At 37.2% G+C, this 18,416-nt stretch overlaps 2 protein-coding genes across 10 annotated transcripts in view; one reads left to right on the top strand and one right to left on the bottom strand.

The window, feature by feature from the left end:
* LOC124643666 (protein diaphanous) overlaps positions 1 to 13,751 on the bottom strand; it is a 63,274-nt gene extending 49,523 nt beyond the window's left edge. For 3 of the 9 annotated variants that reach the window (XM_047182690.1, XM_047182698.1, XM_047182696.1), the window contains exons 1-2: positions 13,629 to 13,751; positions 11,772 to 11,835 (exon numbers count right to left, since the gene is read on the bottom strand). Coding sequence is in view for 2 of the 9 variants with exons in the window: in XM_047182696.1 (XP_047038652.1) it covers positions 11,772 to 11,834 (63 nt within the window). In the remaining 7 variants the exon portion in view is untranslated. Of the gene's footprint in view, positions 1 to 535; positions 781 to 11,771; positions 11,836 to 13,090; positions 13,139 to 13,628 lie in introns of those variants that run through there. The other 6 variants (XM_047182689.1, XM_047182694.1, XM_047182691.1 and 3 more) reach the window with 6 other exon arrangements.
* A 734-nt stretch (positions 13,752 to 14,485) lies between these two features.
* Positions 14,486 to 16,880, top strand: LOC124643792. The gene is made up of 6 exons (XM_047182889.1): positions 14,486 to 14,616; positions 14,876 to 15,064; positions 15,400 to 15,537; positions 15,754 to 16,050; positions 16,221 to 16,286; positions 16,438 to 16,880. The coding sequence occupies exons 1-6, from the start codon at positions 14,496 to 14,498 to the stop codon at positions 16,857 to 16,859; spliced, it is 1,233 nt and encodes a 410-aa protein (XP_047038845.1). The 5' UTR covers positions 14,486 to 14,495; the 3' UTR covers positions 16,860 to 16,880.
* Positions 16,881 to 18,416: the final 1,536 nt, after the last annotated feature.

The following is an 18,416-nucleotide window of genomic DNA, read 5'->3' as shown; positions in this document are numbered from 1 at the left end:
TGACTGACTTCTATATGGTGTTCTAATTTTCGCACATTTTTATTCTATTTACTTTGTTTGAAAAATGCATTTTTTTATTTTCACATATTTTTCTTTTTTCTTGGTATTAATCGACATATATTAACCAGTATATTAACGCATTTCATTTAACGTGATTATGAACGACACACCCGATATATGGAGGATCCCGAAGGAAGAGATAGATAATTTGACTTGAGAGGCTAAAGGAGGACATAGGGTATACGGTTCGGGAAGTAGTTTCCTCGGAACGGGAGTGAAACCACAGTAGAACCACACAAAAAACTGCGCTTCTAAGACACCCTTAAATAAAGAAGTGAGAAGTGCCTTAAGGCCAAACCCTGCCGGGTCTGTGAGCTTCTTCGAAAGACGGACTACAGTCCTGATACAAAAAAATGGTTCCAGAAGAAACACAGTTTCCTTAGTAAGAGTCTGACACTCCCACGTTATCATTCGATGATTTCCCACCTCAAAAAAGATCTTTATACCACTAAACCAGTAAAAGGATCATAATAACCATATATCACTGAACGGACACTAAATTGATAATGAAAACTTTGGCACTAATTGACATAGATATAAATTTTATTCCAAACTGTAAACCCACAACCCACTGATTTACACACACAGTTCTTGAAAACGTCTAAACAATCACTGACACGATACAGATTCATCTTCAAACACTAGGAGTTAATAAAATCTATATTTTGAAGACTAACGCGTCCGTATTGAACAGAAATCCATAACAAAAATGGAGTGTAAAGCGATTGTCCTTATCTAAGCGATAAAATGATAAACTCACACGTACTTAAAGCAGGTATTTTAATTTGAAATTCTTGTGTTTGTTATCGATAAGGAATTTTCTGTTTGTATTTTTAGCCAATGCAAAAAAAAGGCAAAATATTGCACTTTTTGGATGTCAGGATTTAAAAATCTTTTACTAATATTATAAAATTGTATTGTCTGTCTCTCACGCCAAAACTATTGAACCGATTTAATTAATATTTGGTACACAGACTGTCTAGAGTTCGAGGAAGGGCAAAACTACTTATCCGGTAACTAGGTATCAGCTTGTTAAATATAAGTCCCCATAAATATTCGTGTTCAAAATCCAATCTCAAGTTGAGGGTATTATAGAATAGATAATAGAATAGAAGAAAAAAACCACTATTGAATTTCACATTCACAAATTCTTGCACAAAATTACGTCACTACCAAAATTACCGGGAAAAAATACACACGAATACACACGAATTTAAATCCAATACTCAACTACTGAATGCCACATTCACAAATTCTTACACAAAATTACGTCACTACGAAAATTACCGGAAAAAAACAACCACACAAATTAAACTATTAGAAACACACGGAACTAAAAAAGTAAAAATAACAATGCCAAAAGGATGGTTTTTAACCGACTTCCTGAAAAACGAGGAAAATGCTTTACCAAAAAAAAACTGCGTGCAAAGGATAGTTTTAAACCGACTTCCCGAAAAACGAGGAAAATGCTTTACAAAAAGAAAACTGCGTAAAAAGGATAGTTTTAACCGGCTTCCCAAAAACCGAGGTGGTTTTACCAGGAAAATCGCGTCCGTTACCGTACACACTACCGATCCCCAGGAACGTTATTTTGATCTAAATTTTCGGCCTATACCTAGATTATTTACAAACAAATCTACTGTATGACGGGATAATTGCGTAAGGTATGGACCGAGAGTATTATTTGAGTTTCATGTTTTGTAAATATCCATATTTCTAAGGAGGACTTCATAGATCTAATAGAATTAATCTCAGTTTACGTTAACTTTTGTTAATCATTCATCTACCTAGTCGTTTTTCATCCAACGGCCTGGATAGACGTGGCTGAATCTAATGGCGTAGACCACGGCCACAGCGGCTGTTCTCTCTAAGGAGATCAGCCAGCTGCGCAGGACATATTATAGTGCACAAGCATTTGCGCAGACACAGGTGCACTCACTATTTCTTCACGGAAGAGAGATGTGGCGCAGGACCGACATTTACGACATATCCGATGCAAGGGAATATCAACACCAACATCCAGATTCCGAATGGATTTGTGAAAATTTAAAACCCACACAAAGCTAGAAGCTGTCGAACTGACCAACGAGACAGTCACTTCGAAATATAACCAGTAATTTAAAGTAAATTCTAGTGGTATTCTTGTGGAATACCACTAGAATTTACTTAATTTACTACCCAAGTTTACAATAAAGAAAAAAGATCGGAAGTTCGGAAGACGGTGGCAGAAAGCTTGACGACCCGTCTTACCCAAGGAGTATCGAACAGGCCTGATAGCTGGATGGAGAAGACAACCCAACATAGAAAATGGCTAGGCAGAAGAAGATACGCCTGAACTCAAGAGCATCCATTATGCAGAAGCCTTTATTAAAACCTAAGTACGCGTTACTATAAGCGTGTGAGCACAAGATGATATAACATGTTGACGTCAACATTACTCTTGTAATTATCAACTGTGGGTACTAGATACACGCTTAAACATGCAGGCAACATCTCGTCATTTCCAGTACTCATGAGATCTTTTCAGACTGTTTTCACCTACATCCCGAGGGTTTACTTTCATTAAAGATGTTTTGGCAGACATTTGGAAGAAGTAACACTCTCTAAAACCTTCCAATTTAGTGTAAATCTTCTTTTGTGATTCTCCTGAGTATTTCGTCTGGTAGAGTTTTTTTTTTATGATACTGCCCAATAACTTTACATAAAGGAGTGTCAGAAGCTTACTGAATAAATCCCAACCATGTTCCTTCTGAAGTCCTTCGTGTACCAGGGCCCCGCTAAACTGTTTCTAATAATCCCACAGCCTCCGTTTGTAGTTCTCCTTTTGTAGGGCACATTGACAAACAAAGAAAACCTCACTATAAAACCATTTTTTTAATAGAACTTGTATTTGGACAGACGGTTACGTGAAATATGTATGTATGCCTTGCGAACCGCTCGATATAACAACACAAAAATCCTTTTTATAGTTTTCGAGTTTATCACACACGCACAAACGCGGTGGAGGATTCTATTGAATACTATATCAATGCTTTCTCTCGACCATCCGTAACTAGACTGGCAGAAAACGCCAAAGGCGTTAAGGCCGCCATTGTACATTATGTGTAAGAAGTATTTAATAAATATACTTATATGTAGTGATAATAGTTATTACAGACACCCGAAATAATCCTCACGCAAAGAGCTACTGAATATTTTTTCACGAAACTAATCCTACGGCCATTTGCCCAACCCTGTCTTAACTCACACGCAAGGGGCGTGGGATATATTAGCTAAAATGTAATTAACACGACACATAGTCAAATGTAATACCCACTGATTGCGTTACTGAAAAATACCTAATATTTATACTTATTAATCCAAAAAAACTAATTTGTTTGTACTCCAGGCTCCGAAACAACTAAATCGATTTGAAAAATTCTTCCACTATTGGAAAGCTACGCTCTTCCCGAGTAACATAGGCTATATTTTATCCCGGTACGGGCAGTAGTTCCCACGGGACGCGGGTAAATCCGTGGGAAAACGGCTAGTTTTAACTAAAATGTAATTAACACGCAACATAGTCTAATTTAATACTCAGTGATTGCGTTTTAGAAGTATCATGTACCTATACCTATGGTGTAATAACAAAATGTATGGTATTACAAAAATAGTAATTTAATTGTAGTTGTCTTTTTTTAGGGTTCAGCAGTACCTACAAGAGATGAACGGCGGGAACCTATTACCAATATAGAGACTTCGTTCGTTTATCTGTCCGTCTGTCACTTAACTAAGCTGAAATCTTATGAACCGTGATAATTATACAGGTAGTTTTTTCACAGATTATGTACTAAAATCACAGAAAAGTAGAATAATTTAAATATTTTAGGGGTCTCTAATACAAGTAAAGTGATTTTTTGGCAGATTTCATAGATAATTCACAACTTCTGACAGAAAACTTTCTATTACCTATCTAACTAGCCGATACCCCGCGGTTTTACCCGCCCCCCTAGACAAAACTTCCCGTATCAGGATAGCATAACCAGTTCTATCTGCCGGATACAAGTACGACACTATTAAATAACAGATTGTGGTAAACTAGTGGTTTTTGATAGCAAAATCGACAAAATACTACGCACGAGTTCACCCACAATACGAAATAAACATTAGAACAAATACCTACAATGTTTGAATAAGCATGAGTAATGTTTCACAATAACTTAAATGATCGATGTCAAATCTATATCGCTATGTTTCGCAGTTTCACCCGGGAACTTATTCCCTTACATGGATATAATATAGCCTATGTCACCCGGGTATAGTGTAGCTTCCCAACAGTGAAAAAGTTTTACAAATTGGCGCAGTAATTTCGGAGCTTTTAGGTACAAATGCAAAAATTTCCATTCATAATATTAGTACAAATGAAAAATTGAAAAACTTTACGATCAAAACCAATAAGTAATTATCTAAACAGATGATCATATATGTAAAGCTAGAAACCGAAAAAAATCCCAAACATATTGCAAAATACTTTTAACAATACAAAATTTTGATATTAAAAGTCCTTACACAAAAACCTTTTCCATATTACAAAAACCGGCCAAGTGCGAGTCGGACTCGTGCACGAAGGGTTCCGTAAATTACAGTTAAATCAACCTATCTCAAAAACTATAAGAGATACTTTGATCAAACCAAAAATCGTTGAAAGAGTTAATTAGCATGCATCACCTCTATTTTTTTTAGAATTTTATACCCCGTAGTTATAAAAATAGAGGGGGGGGGACATACTTTTTACGACTTTGAGAGCTGATATCTCAAAAACCGTTCACTTTAAGAAAAATGTTTTTTAGAAAACTTTATATTATTTTAAAAAACCTTTCCATTGATACCCCACACGGGTATGTACATCGAAAAAAAAAATTTCATCCCTCAGTTACATGTATGGGGGGCCCCACCCCCAATTCTTTTTTTTACTATTTAGTGTCATATTTTTGTAGCGGTTCATACAACACATATTCCCATCAAATTTCATCACTGTAGTACTTATAGTTTCCGAGTAAATCGGCTGTGACAGACGGACAGACGGACAGACGGACAGACGGACATGACGAAACTATAAGGGTTCCGTTTTTGCCATTTTGGCTACGGAACCCTAAAAACCTTTTTTACAACTCTCTTGAAACCATCCTTAAGTATATAGTTAGACCACTTTTGATAAAACAGGCTAAATTTTAACTATCACAAAAGGCAGTTAAAAACTCAACAGTCTAACTTCACTGTGACAGAAAAAATCACTGTAACGCAGAACGTCTGCAAACTGACTGAAAAGTGTCGTAACAACTAAGTCATTATCGTATATAGCGATAGCAGAATAAAGCTAATATTTGCACAGTATTTTATGTGTTGTATGTCGTAATATATGAGTAAAAAGATATTTAGTGAAAATTGCGTAATAGATACATAGATTTACGTTTATTTTTATAGTACTCATCATCATTATCTGCCGAGCCTTTTCTCAAGTACGTTGGGGTCGGCTTCCAGTCTAACTGGATGCAGCTGAGTACCAGTGTTTTACAAGGAGCGACTGCCTATCTGACCTCCGCAACCCAATGCCTAGGTAAGACCGGTTGTCGGACTTACTGACTTCCCGAAATCCCGACCCATAACGACAGCCGGGAACTACGGATTATCGTACCCTCCGTGTTTAAGAATGCAGTTTTTTTTTTTTAAAGTCTATATCTACTAATATTATAAAAAGGAAAAATTTGTATTTTTGTTTGTTTGTAATGGAAAAACTCAAAAACTACTGGACCGATTTAAATTTAAAATCCCTTTACTGTACGAAAGCTACACTCTTCCCAAGTAGCATAGGCTATATTTTATCCCCGCATGGGCAGTAGTTCCCACGAGACGCAGGCAAAACTGCGGGAAAACGGCTAGGTTTCAATTCAATTTGTCTTATTCCTACAATCCAAATATCCTTAAACCAGTAGATTTTCATGATAACCGCACTTCAACGAGATAGACACACGCGATACTATTGAAGAACGCCCACATTACTAACTGATATGCAGTTTAACTGTAATGTTTGTTATATGGGTTAGCGTTATGAATGACATAATTAAGAAATCGCCTGATCTCTCTCCGGTCAGATTACCGTCCCATCGGGCTATGAGAGTGAAGGAATAGTGAGTGCACCTGTGTCCAAGCAAATGTGCGTGCACTATAATATGTCCTGCGCCGTTGGCTGATCTCCTTACATGAGAACAGCCGCCGTAGCCGATAATCGGCTAGGAGGACATATTATGTGTCACCGTAAGATTACAAACATCGTTAGATTACAATCTATCTCGAGAGATTGTAAACTGTCGAATTATTGTAAACCGTAACACCTGATTGCAATTTAACGCATTATTTTTTGCTATATTATAATCTATCGATGAGAAATTGTCAAATTGTCAACTGTCCGAAAGCTCTCCCTGATTGGTCAGTCTTTTTGTAAGATCGAGAGCGATGTAGAGCGGTCAAATTGTCAACTGGCGTAGAACGGAATGCATCTTGCGCGCTGATTGGTAGAACGTCAAAAAAGACAATGTTCTTTGCAACTCCCGGTGTCACAGCTCTTTGACGTGCAAAAATAAGTGACGGTTTAATTTTTTATAAAATCAAAAATTGTACTTAATTTTTAAGACTCAAATTACACACAATTAAAAATTGTATTAAAAATTGAAGTTAGTGACGAAAACGAATCGCTGCAAAACCGACTCCACGTAGTCTTGTCTGCCCTACCCCTAGAGTGCAATTCAAAACCGCGTAGGCGCGGAGGGGCGAGGCGGCCTGCGAGCTGAGGCGCAGGTAGTTTTAACGCTTGCCGACGCGGCTGAGGCTGGCCGGCTCGCCGGCCAGTAAGCCGAAGCTGCGGTGGTGAGCGTGAAAACCATCTGCGACGATAAGCTCGCATGGGACCGCCGCACTAACGTAGATTTGAGCAATTTAGCTGGCCAAAAGTCTTTTTTTTTTAAATAAAGGTTATCATCAAATTGTGGGTAAAATGGAAAGAGGAATACCCCAGCAATAAGAATTTACCACATCTACCTACCAAACATGCGATATGCGCTTGCACCAGGAGTTGGAACTTGACCTTAGTGCAAATTTTACGTTATACGTTTTTAGAGATCTCGGTAGACGGTATTAAAGAAAAATTATTTTTGTGCTATCTAATTGATATTAAGCAACTTTTATGATGGATTCGAGTTGTGTAGGTAACAGTTATTATATTTTAATATATTTTAAGTGTGATCACTTAATTTTTTATAGTATTATTTCAATTTTAAAAGAGGGTGTGTAAGCAAAATATTTTTTTAGTAATTTTCTTGTTTAAACACAATTTTGTTATATTATCGCGTTCGACCGCGTAACATTTTTTTTAGTTTTAGATATTTGACATATTAAACTAGCTTACGACATATTTTTTGGCTGCGGATAGCTGCGGATGTCCGACTTACAGGCTTTTTAAGATTTGAAGCTCATACAAAAATAAAATACTTTTTTCTTTAAAATGTCACAAAGTGCATTTTTTTTTTGTTTTGAGTACCTCTGGCGTAAAAATAGTGACCCAACGTTATATTTACAATAAAATACAATAGCAAGATCTGACTAATTTGGAAGAAAAACTAAATTACCTAGGAAACTAACTTTTGACCTATTAGGGTGACACACCTGATGATATAAGCAGTTTTAAACAAAGATTTGCATATTTTAAAATAGCTACGAAAGTAAGAAACTGAAACTGTAAAAAAAATCCTTAAAACTAATGAGAATTGGTTAAGCAGAACATTTGAACGCCCGACAAGTGTTGGAAATCGACCGGGGCGGCCATCTAAATCACTTAAAGATTGTAGTGAGAGGACTAAACGAAGGAAAACTAAAGAAATACGAAACTGAAGAAATGTGACCAACAAAAAAAAAACATCAAAACAAGATTATTTTGCCCTGAAACAATAAAATATGCTACTACCAGCTGAATCAAACACAGAGTCTGATATATCAGAGGCAGAAAGTGAGGAATAAAAAAATATTAATTTTTTTTTTACTACATTACATATTATTTTGAAATAGATATAATAAAAAATATCATAACTACTTTTAAAATGAAAATATATGATACTCTACATTAAAAAAAAAAAAATTACGGTTTTTTTCAATAAAACATGCTTATTATCAAAATACAATGCTTAAATAAAATAAATAATAAAATAATGATAAAATAAAGATAGAAAAAACGAAATACATTGTAAAATATTTTTGGCCGCCTAAATTGGTCAAATCTACGTATGTGCGCCGGAGCCCCGCAGCGCCGGAGCCGTGACAGAAGTTATTCTTGCTGCATGTTGCATGCTTACTTCCATGCTGGGTCAATTAATATGGGATGTGTTATATTTTAAACAAAAAACTCAGTAGGTACGAGTTAAAAAATTAGAAGGTAAATAAATATTTTTATGATGTCATTTAATAGTATTTAAGAAGTTTACTGTTAGAATGCATGCTACAAATTTAGATGCAAAAAAATAACCATCATGCTGAGTTGTATTTAGAGTGGAAGATAACTCGTGGCTAAGATAGTATTATTTAGATGCTCGACGCTTTATTAATTGTGGCTGACTTAGTAATTTAGAAGGCAACATACATTTTTGGGGGCGAATAATGATATTAAAAAGAAGCCTGTTTAATTAGCACCCCTTTTATTTTATTTTTAAATATTAGTTTGTATTTGAAGACAAAATACCTAACTGTATTTTTATAAGAGTTATTTTTATATAAATTTAATACTTGAAGAATTTTTGAAGAGCATTTATTTTATTTAACTGACACCTCTATTTCATTCCTAACTCTACGGGAACTCCATGGGAACAGAACGGCTGGTCGTGATTGGTCGATCTTACAAAAAGACTGACCAATCAGAGAGAGCTTTCGGACAGTTGACAATTTGACAATTTCTCATCGATAGATTATAATATAGCGAAAAATAATGCGTTAAATTGCAATCAGATGTTACGGTTCACAATAATTCGACAGTTTACAATCTCTCGAGATAGATTGTAATCTAACGATGTTTGTAATCTTACGGTAACATATGCATACTATCATTATAACGCGGTCCAACTAGATAGATACGCGCGAACTATTGAAGCAAGCCCACGTTTAACTGTTGTATTTGTCAGATGGGTTAGCGGTCAGTTTCCACCTTTTTTTCACTTTGATGAGTTTTAGCATGGTTAGGTTAGGATAGGTTAGACGATACACGACCTCGACGACGCAATGGTCAGCATGCCGGACTGCCGAACCTGAGGTCCCGGGTTCGATTCCCGGTTCGGTCGACATTTGTGTGATGAGCATGCTTGTTGGCCGTGGTCTGGGTGTTACAATATGTGTATAAGTAGATATATTTAGTTTACAAGTTGTGTTAGCACCCATAACACAAGTTAGTTAATAACTTACCATGGGGCTAACCGACCGTGTGTGAAGTGTCCCGACATTATATAACCGGGCTTCAACGAGATAGATACACGCGAACTATTGAAGCCCACGTTAACTAACTGATGTGTAGCTTAACTGTTGTGTTTGTTAGATGGCTAAGCGGCGAGTTTGTGTAACGTGGGTTAACTCAATTGGTTTAATGAATGACTTGTTTAAGAGTGAATTGGTGGTGCTGTTTTGTATTTAGCTGATGTGTTCGGGAAAACTTGTGGGAGGCAAGATCCTAATGTTTCCTTTTTTTGTAAGTCAAAAATGTAATTGTTAGAATTACTTCTGAAAACTTCTGAATATATAAAGGGATATTCAAAAGTTTTTTAATAAAAAAAAAATAAGAAGAAATACTTTAGAAAAGTTGATCCCGCGAATTAAAATAATTGACTCGACAATTTAATCCTGGAAAATGTTTACCCCACTGAATTTATTGGGAAAAAAGTTTTTCATTTGAAATTCTTATTCTTATTAAATAAGCCATCCAAACGAAAAACATACAAACGACCGTCTTTTCTACATTCTTACAAGAAACTATCTGTGCATATTCGCATACAAGCATATTATCATTTATCTAAAAGTTATCTAAAAAAAAAAATTAGTATTTTTACGCAGTCTGTACACATTTCCTCTAGCCGACTATGTCACGGCATCTTGAATACATGAACTAAGAGTTAACACGGTTGAATGGTGCACGAATGTATATGTATAATTGTATTTATACATACATGTCATAAATCCTATTATGTATAGAAACATTTGTACTGTCAATTTTCGTATTGTTTTGGACCAAGTTCACCGACAATAGGCTTAAACATCAGTTTTTTTAAAACCACTCTTTACTATGGATTTTCATATTAAATTTTGGAAGAAAATCGTTGTTTTAAGAAAAACGGGCATTGATGTAGTTGGTGAATTTAGGCCCTGAGACTTTAGGCAGCAATATAGACACAGACAGATAAATATTCTGGATAAAGCAAACTATTTTTAAAAACTTATCCTGCGCAACTGGCTCATCTTAGAGAGAAAAGCCATTGTGGCCCTCAATTATTCAGGACAACTCATTTATTGAAAATAGGATATAGAAATCCTTAAAGACCAGGCAGGCAATACAGTATGTTTAAGTTTTATTATAGATATATAGTATTGTATACATTAATATGGATAATTGTATGTATTAGTTTATAAGTGTTGTTATGTATGATATACAATGTGTTTTTGTATTTTTATGGGCCTAGTTGCCTTATTTAAAGGATTAAATAAATACAATTTTGCACTGGGGGCACAGTAGTGACCCAGCCAAGTAAAGGATTAAATAAATAAAGGAATAAAAAAATATAATTTTGATCTGGGGGCACGGCAGTAGCCAAGTCTCGATCCCGTAATCCCTTTTACACAAATAGGACCAATTTTATAAGTCATAGTCTAGAATTTTGAATCATTTTCCATATGACTGGATTTCAGAGGGTGGAACCTCGTTTAACGCAGCTCATCCCTTGCTTTCATGTCTATACATAATAAATAATAAAGCATGCTATTTCCAAACTTAAATGTCTAGTCTAGACATGCAATATTTTTGAACGATCCTGTCTTCAGCATGTACCTAGCCAAGTAGCTAAACACATTTATATATTTTCAAAAGTTCTCGATCTTTTGAATGACTATAGTTACCACTTTATTATTATTATGTCATATAACAGTGGTAACATCTAGATTTGATCAAACATTAATGATAGATTAAATGAGAATAGCCTGCAAGCAATATATTAAGGACAGTTATAATTACTACATTATTATTAAGTTAAAAAGCAAAATAAGACCAAGATATTTGATAAGAAATATTAATGTACGAGAACACAGTTCTTTCACCTGGCCTCCTGCCAGACTATAATCATCGGCACGAATCTTGAGCGCTGACCTTCACCTGCGCAGAAGTAATTTATTGGGTCCCTTTTGTGGTATGAAGTAAGGCGCGGGAGCGGGCTAAAGCGGTGATCGGCCCGCAGCGCATCGCGTCATAGCTGTCACTCGGGATTGGTTCTTTGCTAATAAATCACTTCTGTGCAGATGATGGTCAGGACTCTAGATTCGTGCCGATAACTATACTTATATGTTTTGGTAAGTTATGTAACCCTATTTTAATCCCTGTCGAGCTGAAATATTTTCCTAACAGTTACAGTATACGTTATAAAAAGATTTTTACTTACAAAGCCGCTTTTTGCCTTCTCATGGCGGGACATTTTTCGTTTTTTAACATCCAGATGGACCATTCTGAAACAAAATATGCTTATTTAGAGTTTTTAGGGACTTTTATCTCCTAACTTTCATCCACATGCAAGTCATGGTAATAAGTAACCAATAAGTCGTGGTGGCCTAGTGGGCAAAGAACCAACCCCTCGAATATAAGGGCATGGGTTCGATTCCAGGTCAGGCAAGTACCAATGCAACTTTTCTAAGTTTGTATGTACTTTCTGAGTATATCTTAGACACCAATGACTGTGTTTCGGATGGCACATTAAACTGTAGGTCCAGGCTGCCACTGAACATATTTAGCAGTTGTTATGGCTAGTCAGAAGCCAGCAAGTCTGACAACTAGTCTTCCCTAGGTGTATTGGATTGCCCTATCCGGGCAACTGGGTTGAGGAGGTCAGATAGGCTGTTGCTCTTTGTAAAATGCTGTTACTCAGCTGCATCTGGTCAGACTGGACTAGATAGTCGGGAAAAGGCCAGGCAGTGTCAGTCAAAGAAATATGGAAAAAGACATGCTGAGCTGCACTCAATTTTTTGTAAAAGTGAAGAATTTATTCATTTCCCAGTAACTACTGAGCTGATACGAAAAAATTTGCTCTGTGGTAAATAGTCCATTTATCAAGGGAATCTATAGTTTTAAACTGGGAGTGCAGAGTAGTACTAAAGGTGTGTACAAAATAAATATAAACCAGATTAATATTAAATGTAGATCATCAAGTATTATGCATTGTTTTCTATGAATAATATATTATTTTTGAAACAGGCAAAACACGTTTGTGGGGCACGTTTGTGAAACGGCTGAGCTAATTTTGCTTATATATTACTTAGAAACACCTGGCACACCATATTTCATTAAAAACAGCTGAATCGAAGTTGTTTTTCTTCTGTTAATTTTGTATAATAATTGCTGGGGACTTTGTTCCACCACTTCTTCTTCCCAGCAAAAACACATAGGAATTGGTGAAGGGCGGGCGTTTTGGGGGTGGTCTGTTGTTAATTTGACCTTCAAAAAGGGCTGATTTTCAGCCTACTTTGAATAAATGACTTTTTATCTTTATCTTTAATAATCTCAAAAACTGCTGAGTGGATTTCAAATCTATATAAACTAATGTATGGACTTTTTACAATCAATGTTCTATGTAAAGATATCTTGTAGTAAGGTAGATAATAACTATCTTTGATGTTGATAAATAGATCAAAAACAATGAGGTTTTGGCCTACTTTTTCAATGAAAACAAACAAAAATGCAGTTGATAAGAAGAAATCAGTCACTCACCTACTTTGAAAGACAAGCATAAATATTAATTTAGTTTGAAAACTTTTAAATCTTAAAATGTGTTAATTTATTCAAACAATTTCAAAACTGTGGTATTTAATGTTTTTTTTATTTACTAGTTCTCTCTAACAAATAAACAAAAACTCTTGAAGGTTTTAAAACTTTTTCACATTAAGGCAATACATTTAGCACCTTCATCGTCGAAGGCCCCAAACCGTAAACGTCGGGGTCATCTCAACAGAAAAAAAAAGTTTAGCCCATCTTACATTTGACAATTCGACAGCGATTTTCAAACTCATTTATTTACTCAAATATCAATTCAAACAACTATATAAGTAGTTAATACGATGACTGAGACAATGATTTATCAGTTAATCACACCATCCGCGTTCAAACGTTCGTTTTTCAATCATAAAAATGTAAAAACATGAGCTGGTACATTCACAACGATTAACGTCCGTCATAACCTATGCTAACTCTGTTTTACCAACTTCTAAGCAAACCAACTGATCAAGATAAGATAATAGATCTACTTTACCACTAAATAAGCGTAGATTTATATCCATACAAGTTCACAAACATCACTTTTTTGATAAAAACATGATAGATAACACAAACAATTCTGTACAACACACATATGCAACACAATAGTGACGCGCTACGTTCTTTACAATCGAGATGAGATTCGTCATTTGTTTAGTGATGTAACTCAACGTGAATTCGACAAACTGGTAACAGTGACATCTGTGTATATTTATGGAAACTACACGCTATACTACTATTTATTTTCATAAATAACAAGAAGAGCATAGTTATGTACAAGATTGCTGAAACCTATACTAATAAGCTGAATACATGTTTGTTCGAACTCTTTCAGTGTTAGATCATTAAACTTTATCCGAGTGTGTGTATTTAACACTTATTGAAAGCCTAGCAGAAAGATAGCTTTCTGCTTATTAAGAGTTTATACGCTGGAGGTCGATAATACAGCTCTTAGAATATTAACTATAGAAATACTTAAAATAGTCGCTAATCTCAAAATTATTTCAATCCAGACCTCCGAGAGTAAATTACAATACGCTGTTCAGATTCTGAATCGGACTTATATTTTTCTGCAAAAAAGATTGTATGTAATTTATTACAATCCTCTGTAGTGTTCCGAGTAAAAAGTTCTCAATATCGCCAGCAAATAATATTACTGTCAGCTTAGAAAAAATAGCAGAATTCAAAATCTATTCTTCCGTCCTCATAGAACCGATGTTCTTTTATTATTAAATCATTTTCCACCTTCCAACCAACTGCCATGGAATAAAATTGCTGATTCCTCAAGAATTTTTACAGTTTTAAAAATTTTATAATTTTTTTACTTAACAAAATTAATTCGTTAGCCTCTTATCCTAGCAATATGGATAAGACACAGGAGCCACCCAAGAAATGTTACTGTGCGAGGTGCTTTCTTCCCGTCGAAGCTGAAGATAGGGTCGATATCGAAGGGCAAAGCTTCCACAGGCTTTGTAGCATGTGCTGTAAGTAAACGGCCAAGTTCACCGACAACTTAAACGTCAGTTTTCTTTAAACAATCGAATTCACGTTCAATTGTCATAGTAAACGGTTGTTTTAAGAAAATGTGCCGTTTACGCTGTCGGTATATTGGGCTTACGGAGTTTAGATTCTATAATTGCGCTCGTCAATCCCCGTTATTTGCACACAGGTTCAGATTTTTCTTATATTCTTCTTCATCAGTATTCAATTTGATTCCTAATTATCTTAAATTTTGTTCCCCAGGCGTCTGCCGAACGATTCCTCCATCACTAAAGATGTTCTACGGCCACGTGTTCTGCAATGAATGCTTTAAGATGCACGTGCTATCGCGATTCAGGGGCGACAACCCCCGCATGCATTCCAATAGCTGGTGGATGCAGTGGGCGCCTGGCACGAAGCCGCAAGAGGCTAACTGTCAAAATGAGAGCAAAGGTAGTATAGGGGCACCGATTGTTTTGTGCAGTTGACGGCTGCCAGGTTTTAAAAGTAATAGCTGACTGCATTTGTCAACTGCACCAAGAAACTGTCGGCGTAAACCTACTGGTACACATAGAACAGTCTGACAGATCATCATCATCATATCGGCCCATTGCCGTCCATTGCTGAACATTGGTCTTTCCTCAACGAATACAAAGTTGCAGTATCTACACCGACTTTAAGCTTATTCTTTATACAAAGTCAGCGTTATGTAGCTAATATTTTGGATAGTTTTTTTTCTTTAATCTGTCTCTAGGCATTCAAATTCAAAATCTGTTTTGTTCAAACAGAAACGAGATCCGAAGACCAACCAGCACCAGAAGAGCCACAAAAGAAATGCATCTGCGCGCGCTGCCTGCAGAGTGTCGACGAGAATGAGAAGGTGAACATCAGTGGGCAGAGCTTCCACCCCCAGTGTGCTAAGTGCTGTAAGTATATGAGGAAGTTTCTGGAACAGCTGATCCAATATTAGCCTATTTTTCCTTTGGTACAGGTGTGAACCATGTTCATAACTGTTTGCAAGAGAATATATCTAAACTGTGGTCCAACTGCCGGGAAGTCTCTATTTAGAAGTTGATTTACCAGCGAATTTAGTCTCTAAACCTGATAACATTTACCTAACTGACATATATCCTTATTTCCAGACTTCTGCCACACGATCCCCACGGACAACATCAAGATATACTACGGACAAGTGTTCTGTGAAGAGTGCTTTAACAAGCACGTTCTAAACCGGAATAAGGACAACCCATCAGAGTTCTTTAAGAACTGCTTCGAGCAATGGCAGAATAATACTCAGTTTGCTGAGAACATGAGGGAATTCCTCGCAGGGAATAAGGAGAGCGCGCCTTTTATATTCATGATGCAAGGACAGCAGCCGCCGTTCTGTCGGTGTGGCACCGGACCCCAGGATTGGTTTCAGAATAATGAGCCAAAGAAATGTACGTTGTTTTCTCATCTTTTAACTTATATTTTGGAAGTTTTATTACCTGTCCTTAGCTCACCCCAAGTCTTTATAATGCAAGAAGCTGTTAAGAACCTTGCTGGCCATGTCCCCTTTAGTTAATTTTAATGCCAAAACTTGTCAATTGAAGCTTGTCTGTTTTTGTAGGCCTTGTGCACGCCAGTACAGTTCACCCCTTATCCGAAGACGAGCGTGAAAATAGTACTATGCAAAGTAGGTACTCGTAGTGAATCAAACATTTCATTTTCTTAGTTAATTCCTCAAGTCACCAGCTTCATAGGAGTAGAGGTAGTAAGTTAACTTGCTGATAATAAATACAATCTCCCTTTTAGGTGCGTAAGACTTGAATATGAAAAATTTTCAGCTGCAACACCCGCCGTATCAATCGGAGAAGCTTCGTTTGGCACCTGGGACTTATCGTTCGAGAACCGGACCGAAGTCTCGGATATGCCCGAATCGTGCCAAGCCATCGACGAATCAGCAAACGTGGAAAATTCTAACGTGTCTGCAGCAGAAAAAATCGAAAAGCTGACAAAATATCTTCACGAGAGAGGTTTAAGTGGACCAGAAAAACTCATGAAAAAATGGCAAAACTTCAATGAGAATGATAAATTTTCGAATGGCTCCGATTATGAAGAGCATTCGTATTGCCGATGGGTGGACCTACAAGAGCCAAAGCGTAGTGCCCCATTGGATTGTCCTAAGTGTTTGTGGCAGTGTGGTCCTATTTATGTAAACAGTGATTATTTGCAAAAAGAAGTTTGTTGTGGAGAGATTTATGAATAAAAATGTGGTGTCAATCTTTAATTTCGTTTCATTTATTCGACGGTTTCAATACGCACGCGACTCATGTCATAGGATTTATCTACTCGAGAATTTGCCCCGCAGCATGCGTGATGAAAACTGCACTGTAGGGCTTCAAACTAGTGGGCAGACAAATTATCGAAAGCTGAATTCTCAGTGAGAACCCAACGCAGGTGTGATCAACTCACTGCGTTGATCTGTCACGACGATGCATCGCAACGCACTGATGCATCGCCGACAATACCAACGTTGCGTCGTCGTCAACTGACCGCGTTTCAACTGCAATCCAACTGCGAATTTATTGTAGTTCAAGTCCAGTTTGAATCGTTTTTTGCCCGTGGTACTACCAATAGTACTACCAGTAGTAAGTACCACGGGTAATTTTTTCTTCCCGTAGTACTACCAAGCGGGTACTGCCGTACTGGTAGTACTATTGGTAGTACCACGAGCAACAAACTGTTTGAATGCAGTTGACACGACTGCAATAGAACCGCGAAATATGCAGTTGGCGTGGAATCGTGTGGACTTTGGGGCTGCCTCCACGAGCGGGAGAATCGCGGCGATATTATCGCTGTGCCACGTTTTTCTATACACTCTCTATGGAACCGTCTCCACACGGCGATATTATCGCCACGATGCGACGAGTGGCAACGAGCGCGCAAAACGTCATTACATCGTCGCTAGCCCGCCGCGACGCGACGAGCGCGCGGCGGGCGCGCTGTCAAAACGTAGCGTCATTTCAACATTGCCTCTCGCTTTACTTATTTCGCTCTCGTCTGGCACGTAACTGAATCCCTTCTTTGGCAACGTGACGTCAAGGAAACGCGGCGATACCGTTACGAGTCGCCGCGGAATCGCCGCGATACCGTAACGACTCGCCACGATACGCGGCGGAATTATCGCTCGTTCGTGGAGATTATCCGACGATATAAGGGCGGACTCGTCGCGATTCTCTCGCTCGTGGAGGCAGCCCTGGATTGCAATTGAAATGCGGTCCATCTGTTCAAGCTTTGGTTTCCTAGGAAAGTGGTGCAGTCATATAGCAGCCGTAATACAGCGGTGAATGACGTCACTAGAACGTTGTCTACGTCGTAAACGAAATGGGGCGGTTTCCTAGAGGGCGGTAACTGACACCGTAACTTTAAAAAGCGGTGCCGGCATTTGCATGACGGCCGTCTTGTCGGTGTCAGATGGTTTGTTGAACGTTTTATTGAAAGCGGTGAAGCTTTTTTAATCCGTATTTGTTTTTTTTTTCGGAACAACGTAAAAAATGAGTTCCAACTCTTGGAGCAGCGAGGACGACGAAATTTTAATAGATTTCGTTCGTAACCACGAAGCAATAAATAATATAAAAAGTAAAGATTATAGAAAAAGTCAACTAAAACAGAATTGGTGTCGTGAAATTTGAGAAATATTAAATAAAACAGGTTAGTAAGTATAATACAACTAACAAAAAGTTTATGACGGTGTGTTAAAACGGCCGTGGAACTTTCCACATGTCATCACCGTAAAGACGTCCGTTTATTTGCGTCCATAATA

Source organism: Helicoverpa zea, chromosome 28 (assembly GCF_022581195.2).
Source record: "Helicoverpa zea isolate HzStark_Cry1AcR chromosome 28, ilHelZeax1.1, whole genome shotgun sequence".
NCBI classification, from domain to species: Eukaryota; Metazoa; Arthropoda; class Insecta; order Lepidoptera; family Noctuidae; genus Helicoverpa; species Helicoverpa zea.
The sequence above is the reverse complement of the archived record's forward strand: the minus strand, read 5'-3'. Positions and strand labels throughout refer to the sequence as shown.

Bases quoted from the DNA above. Each gene is read 5' to 3' on its own strand.
- LOC124643792 (XM_047182889.1), top strand. From the start codon at position 14,496: ATGGATAAGACACAGGAGCCACCCAAGAAATGTTACTGTGCGAGGTGC. The intron at 15,538-15,753 runs GTAAGTATATGA...CCTTATTTCCAG, and splicing joins CCCCCAGTGTGCTAAGTGCT to ACTTCTGCCACACGATCCCC. The intron at 16,051-16,220 runs GTACGTTGTTTT...CTGTTTTTGTAG, and splicing joins GAATAATGAGCCAAAGAAAT to GCCTTGTGCACGCCAGTACA.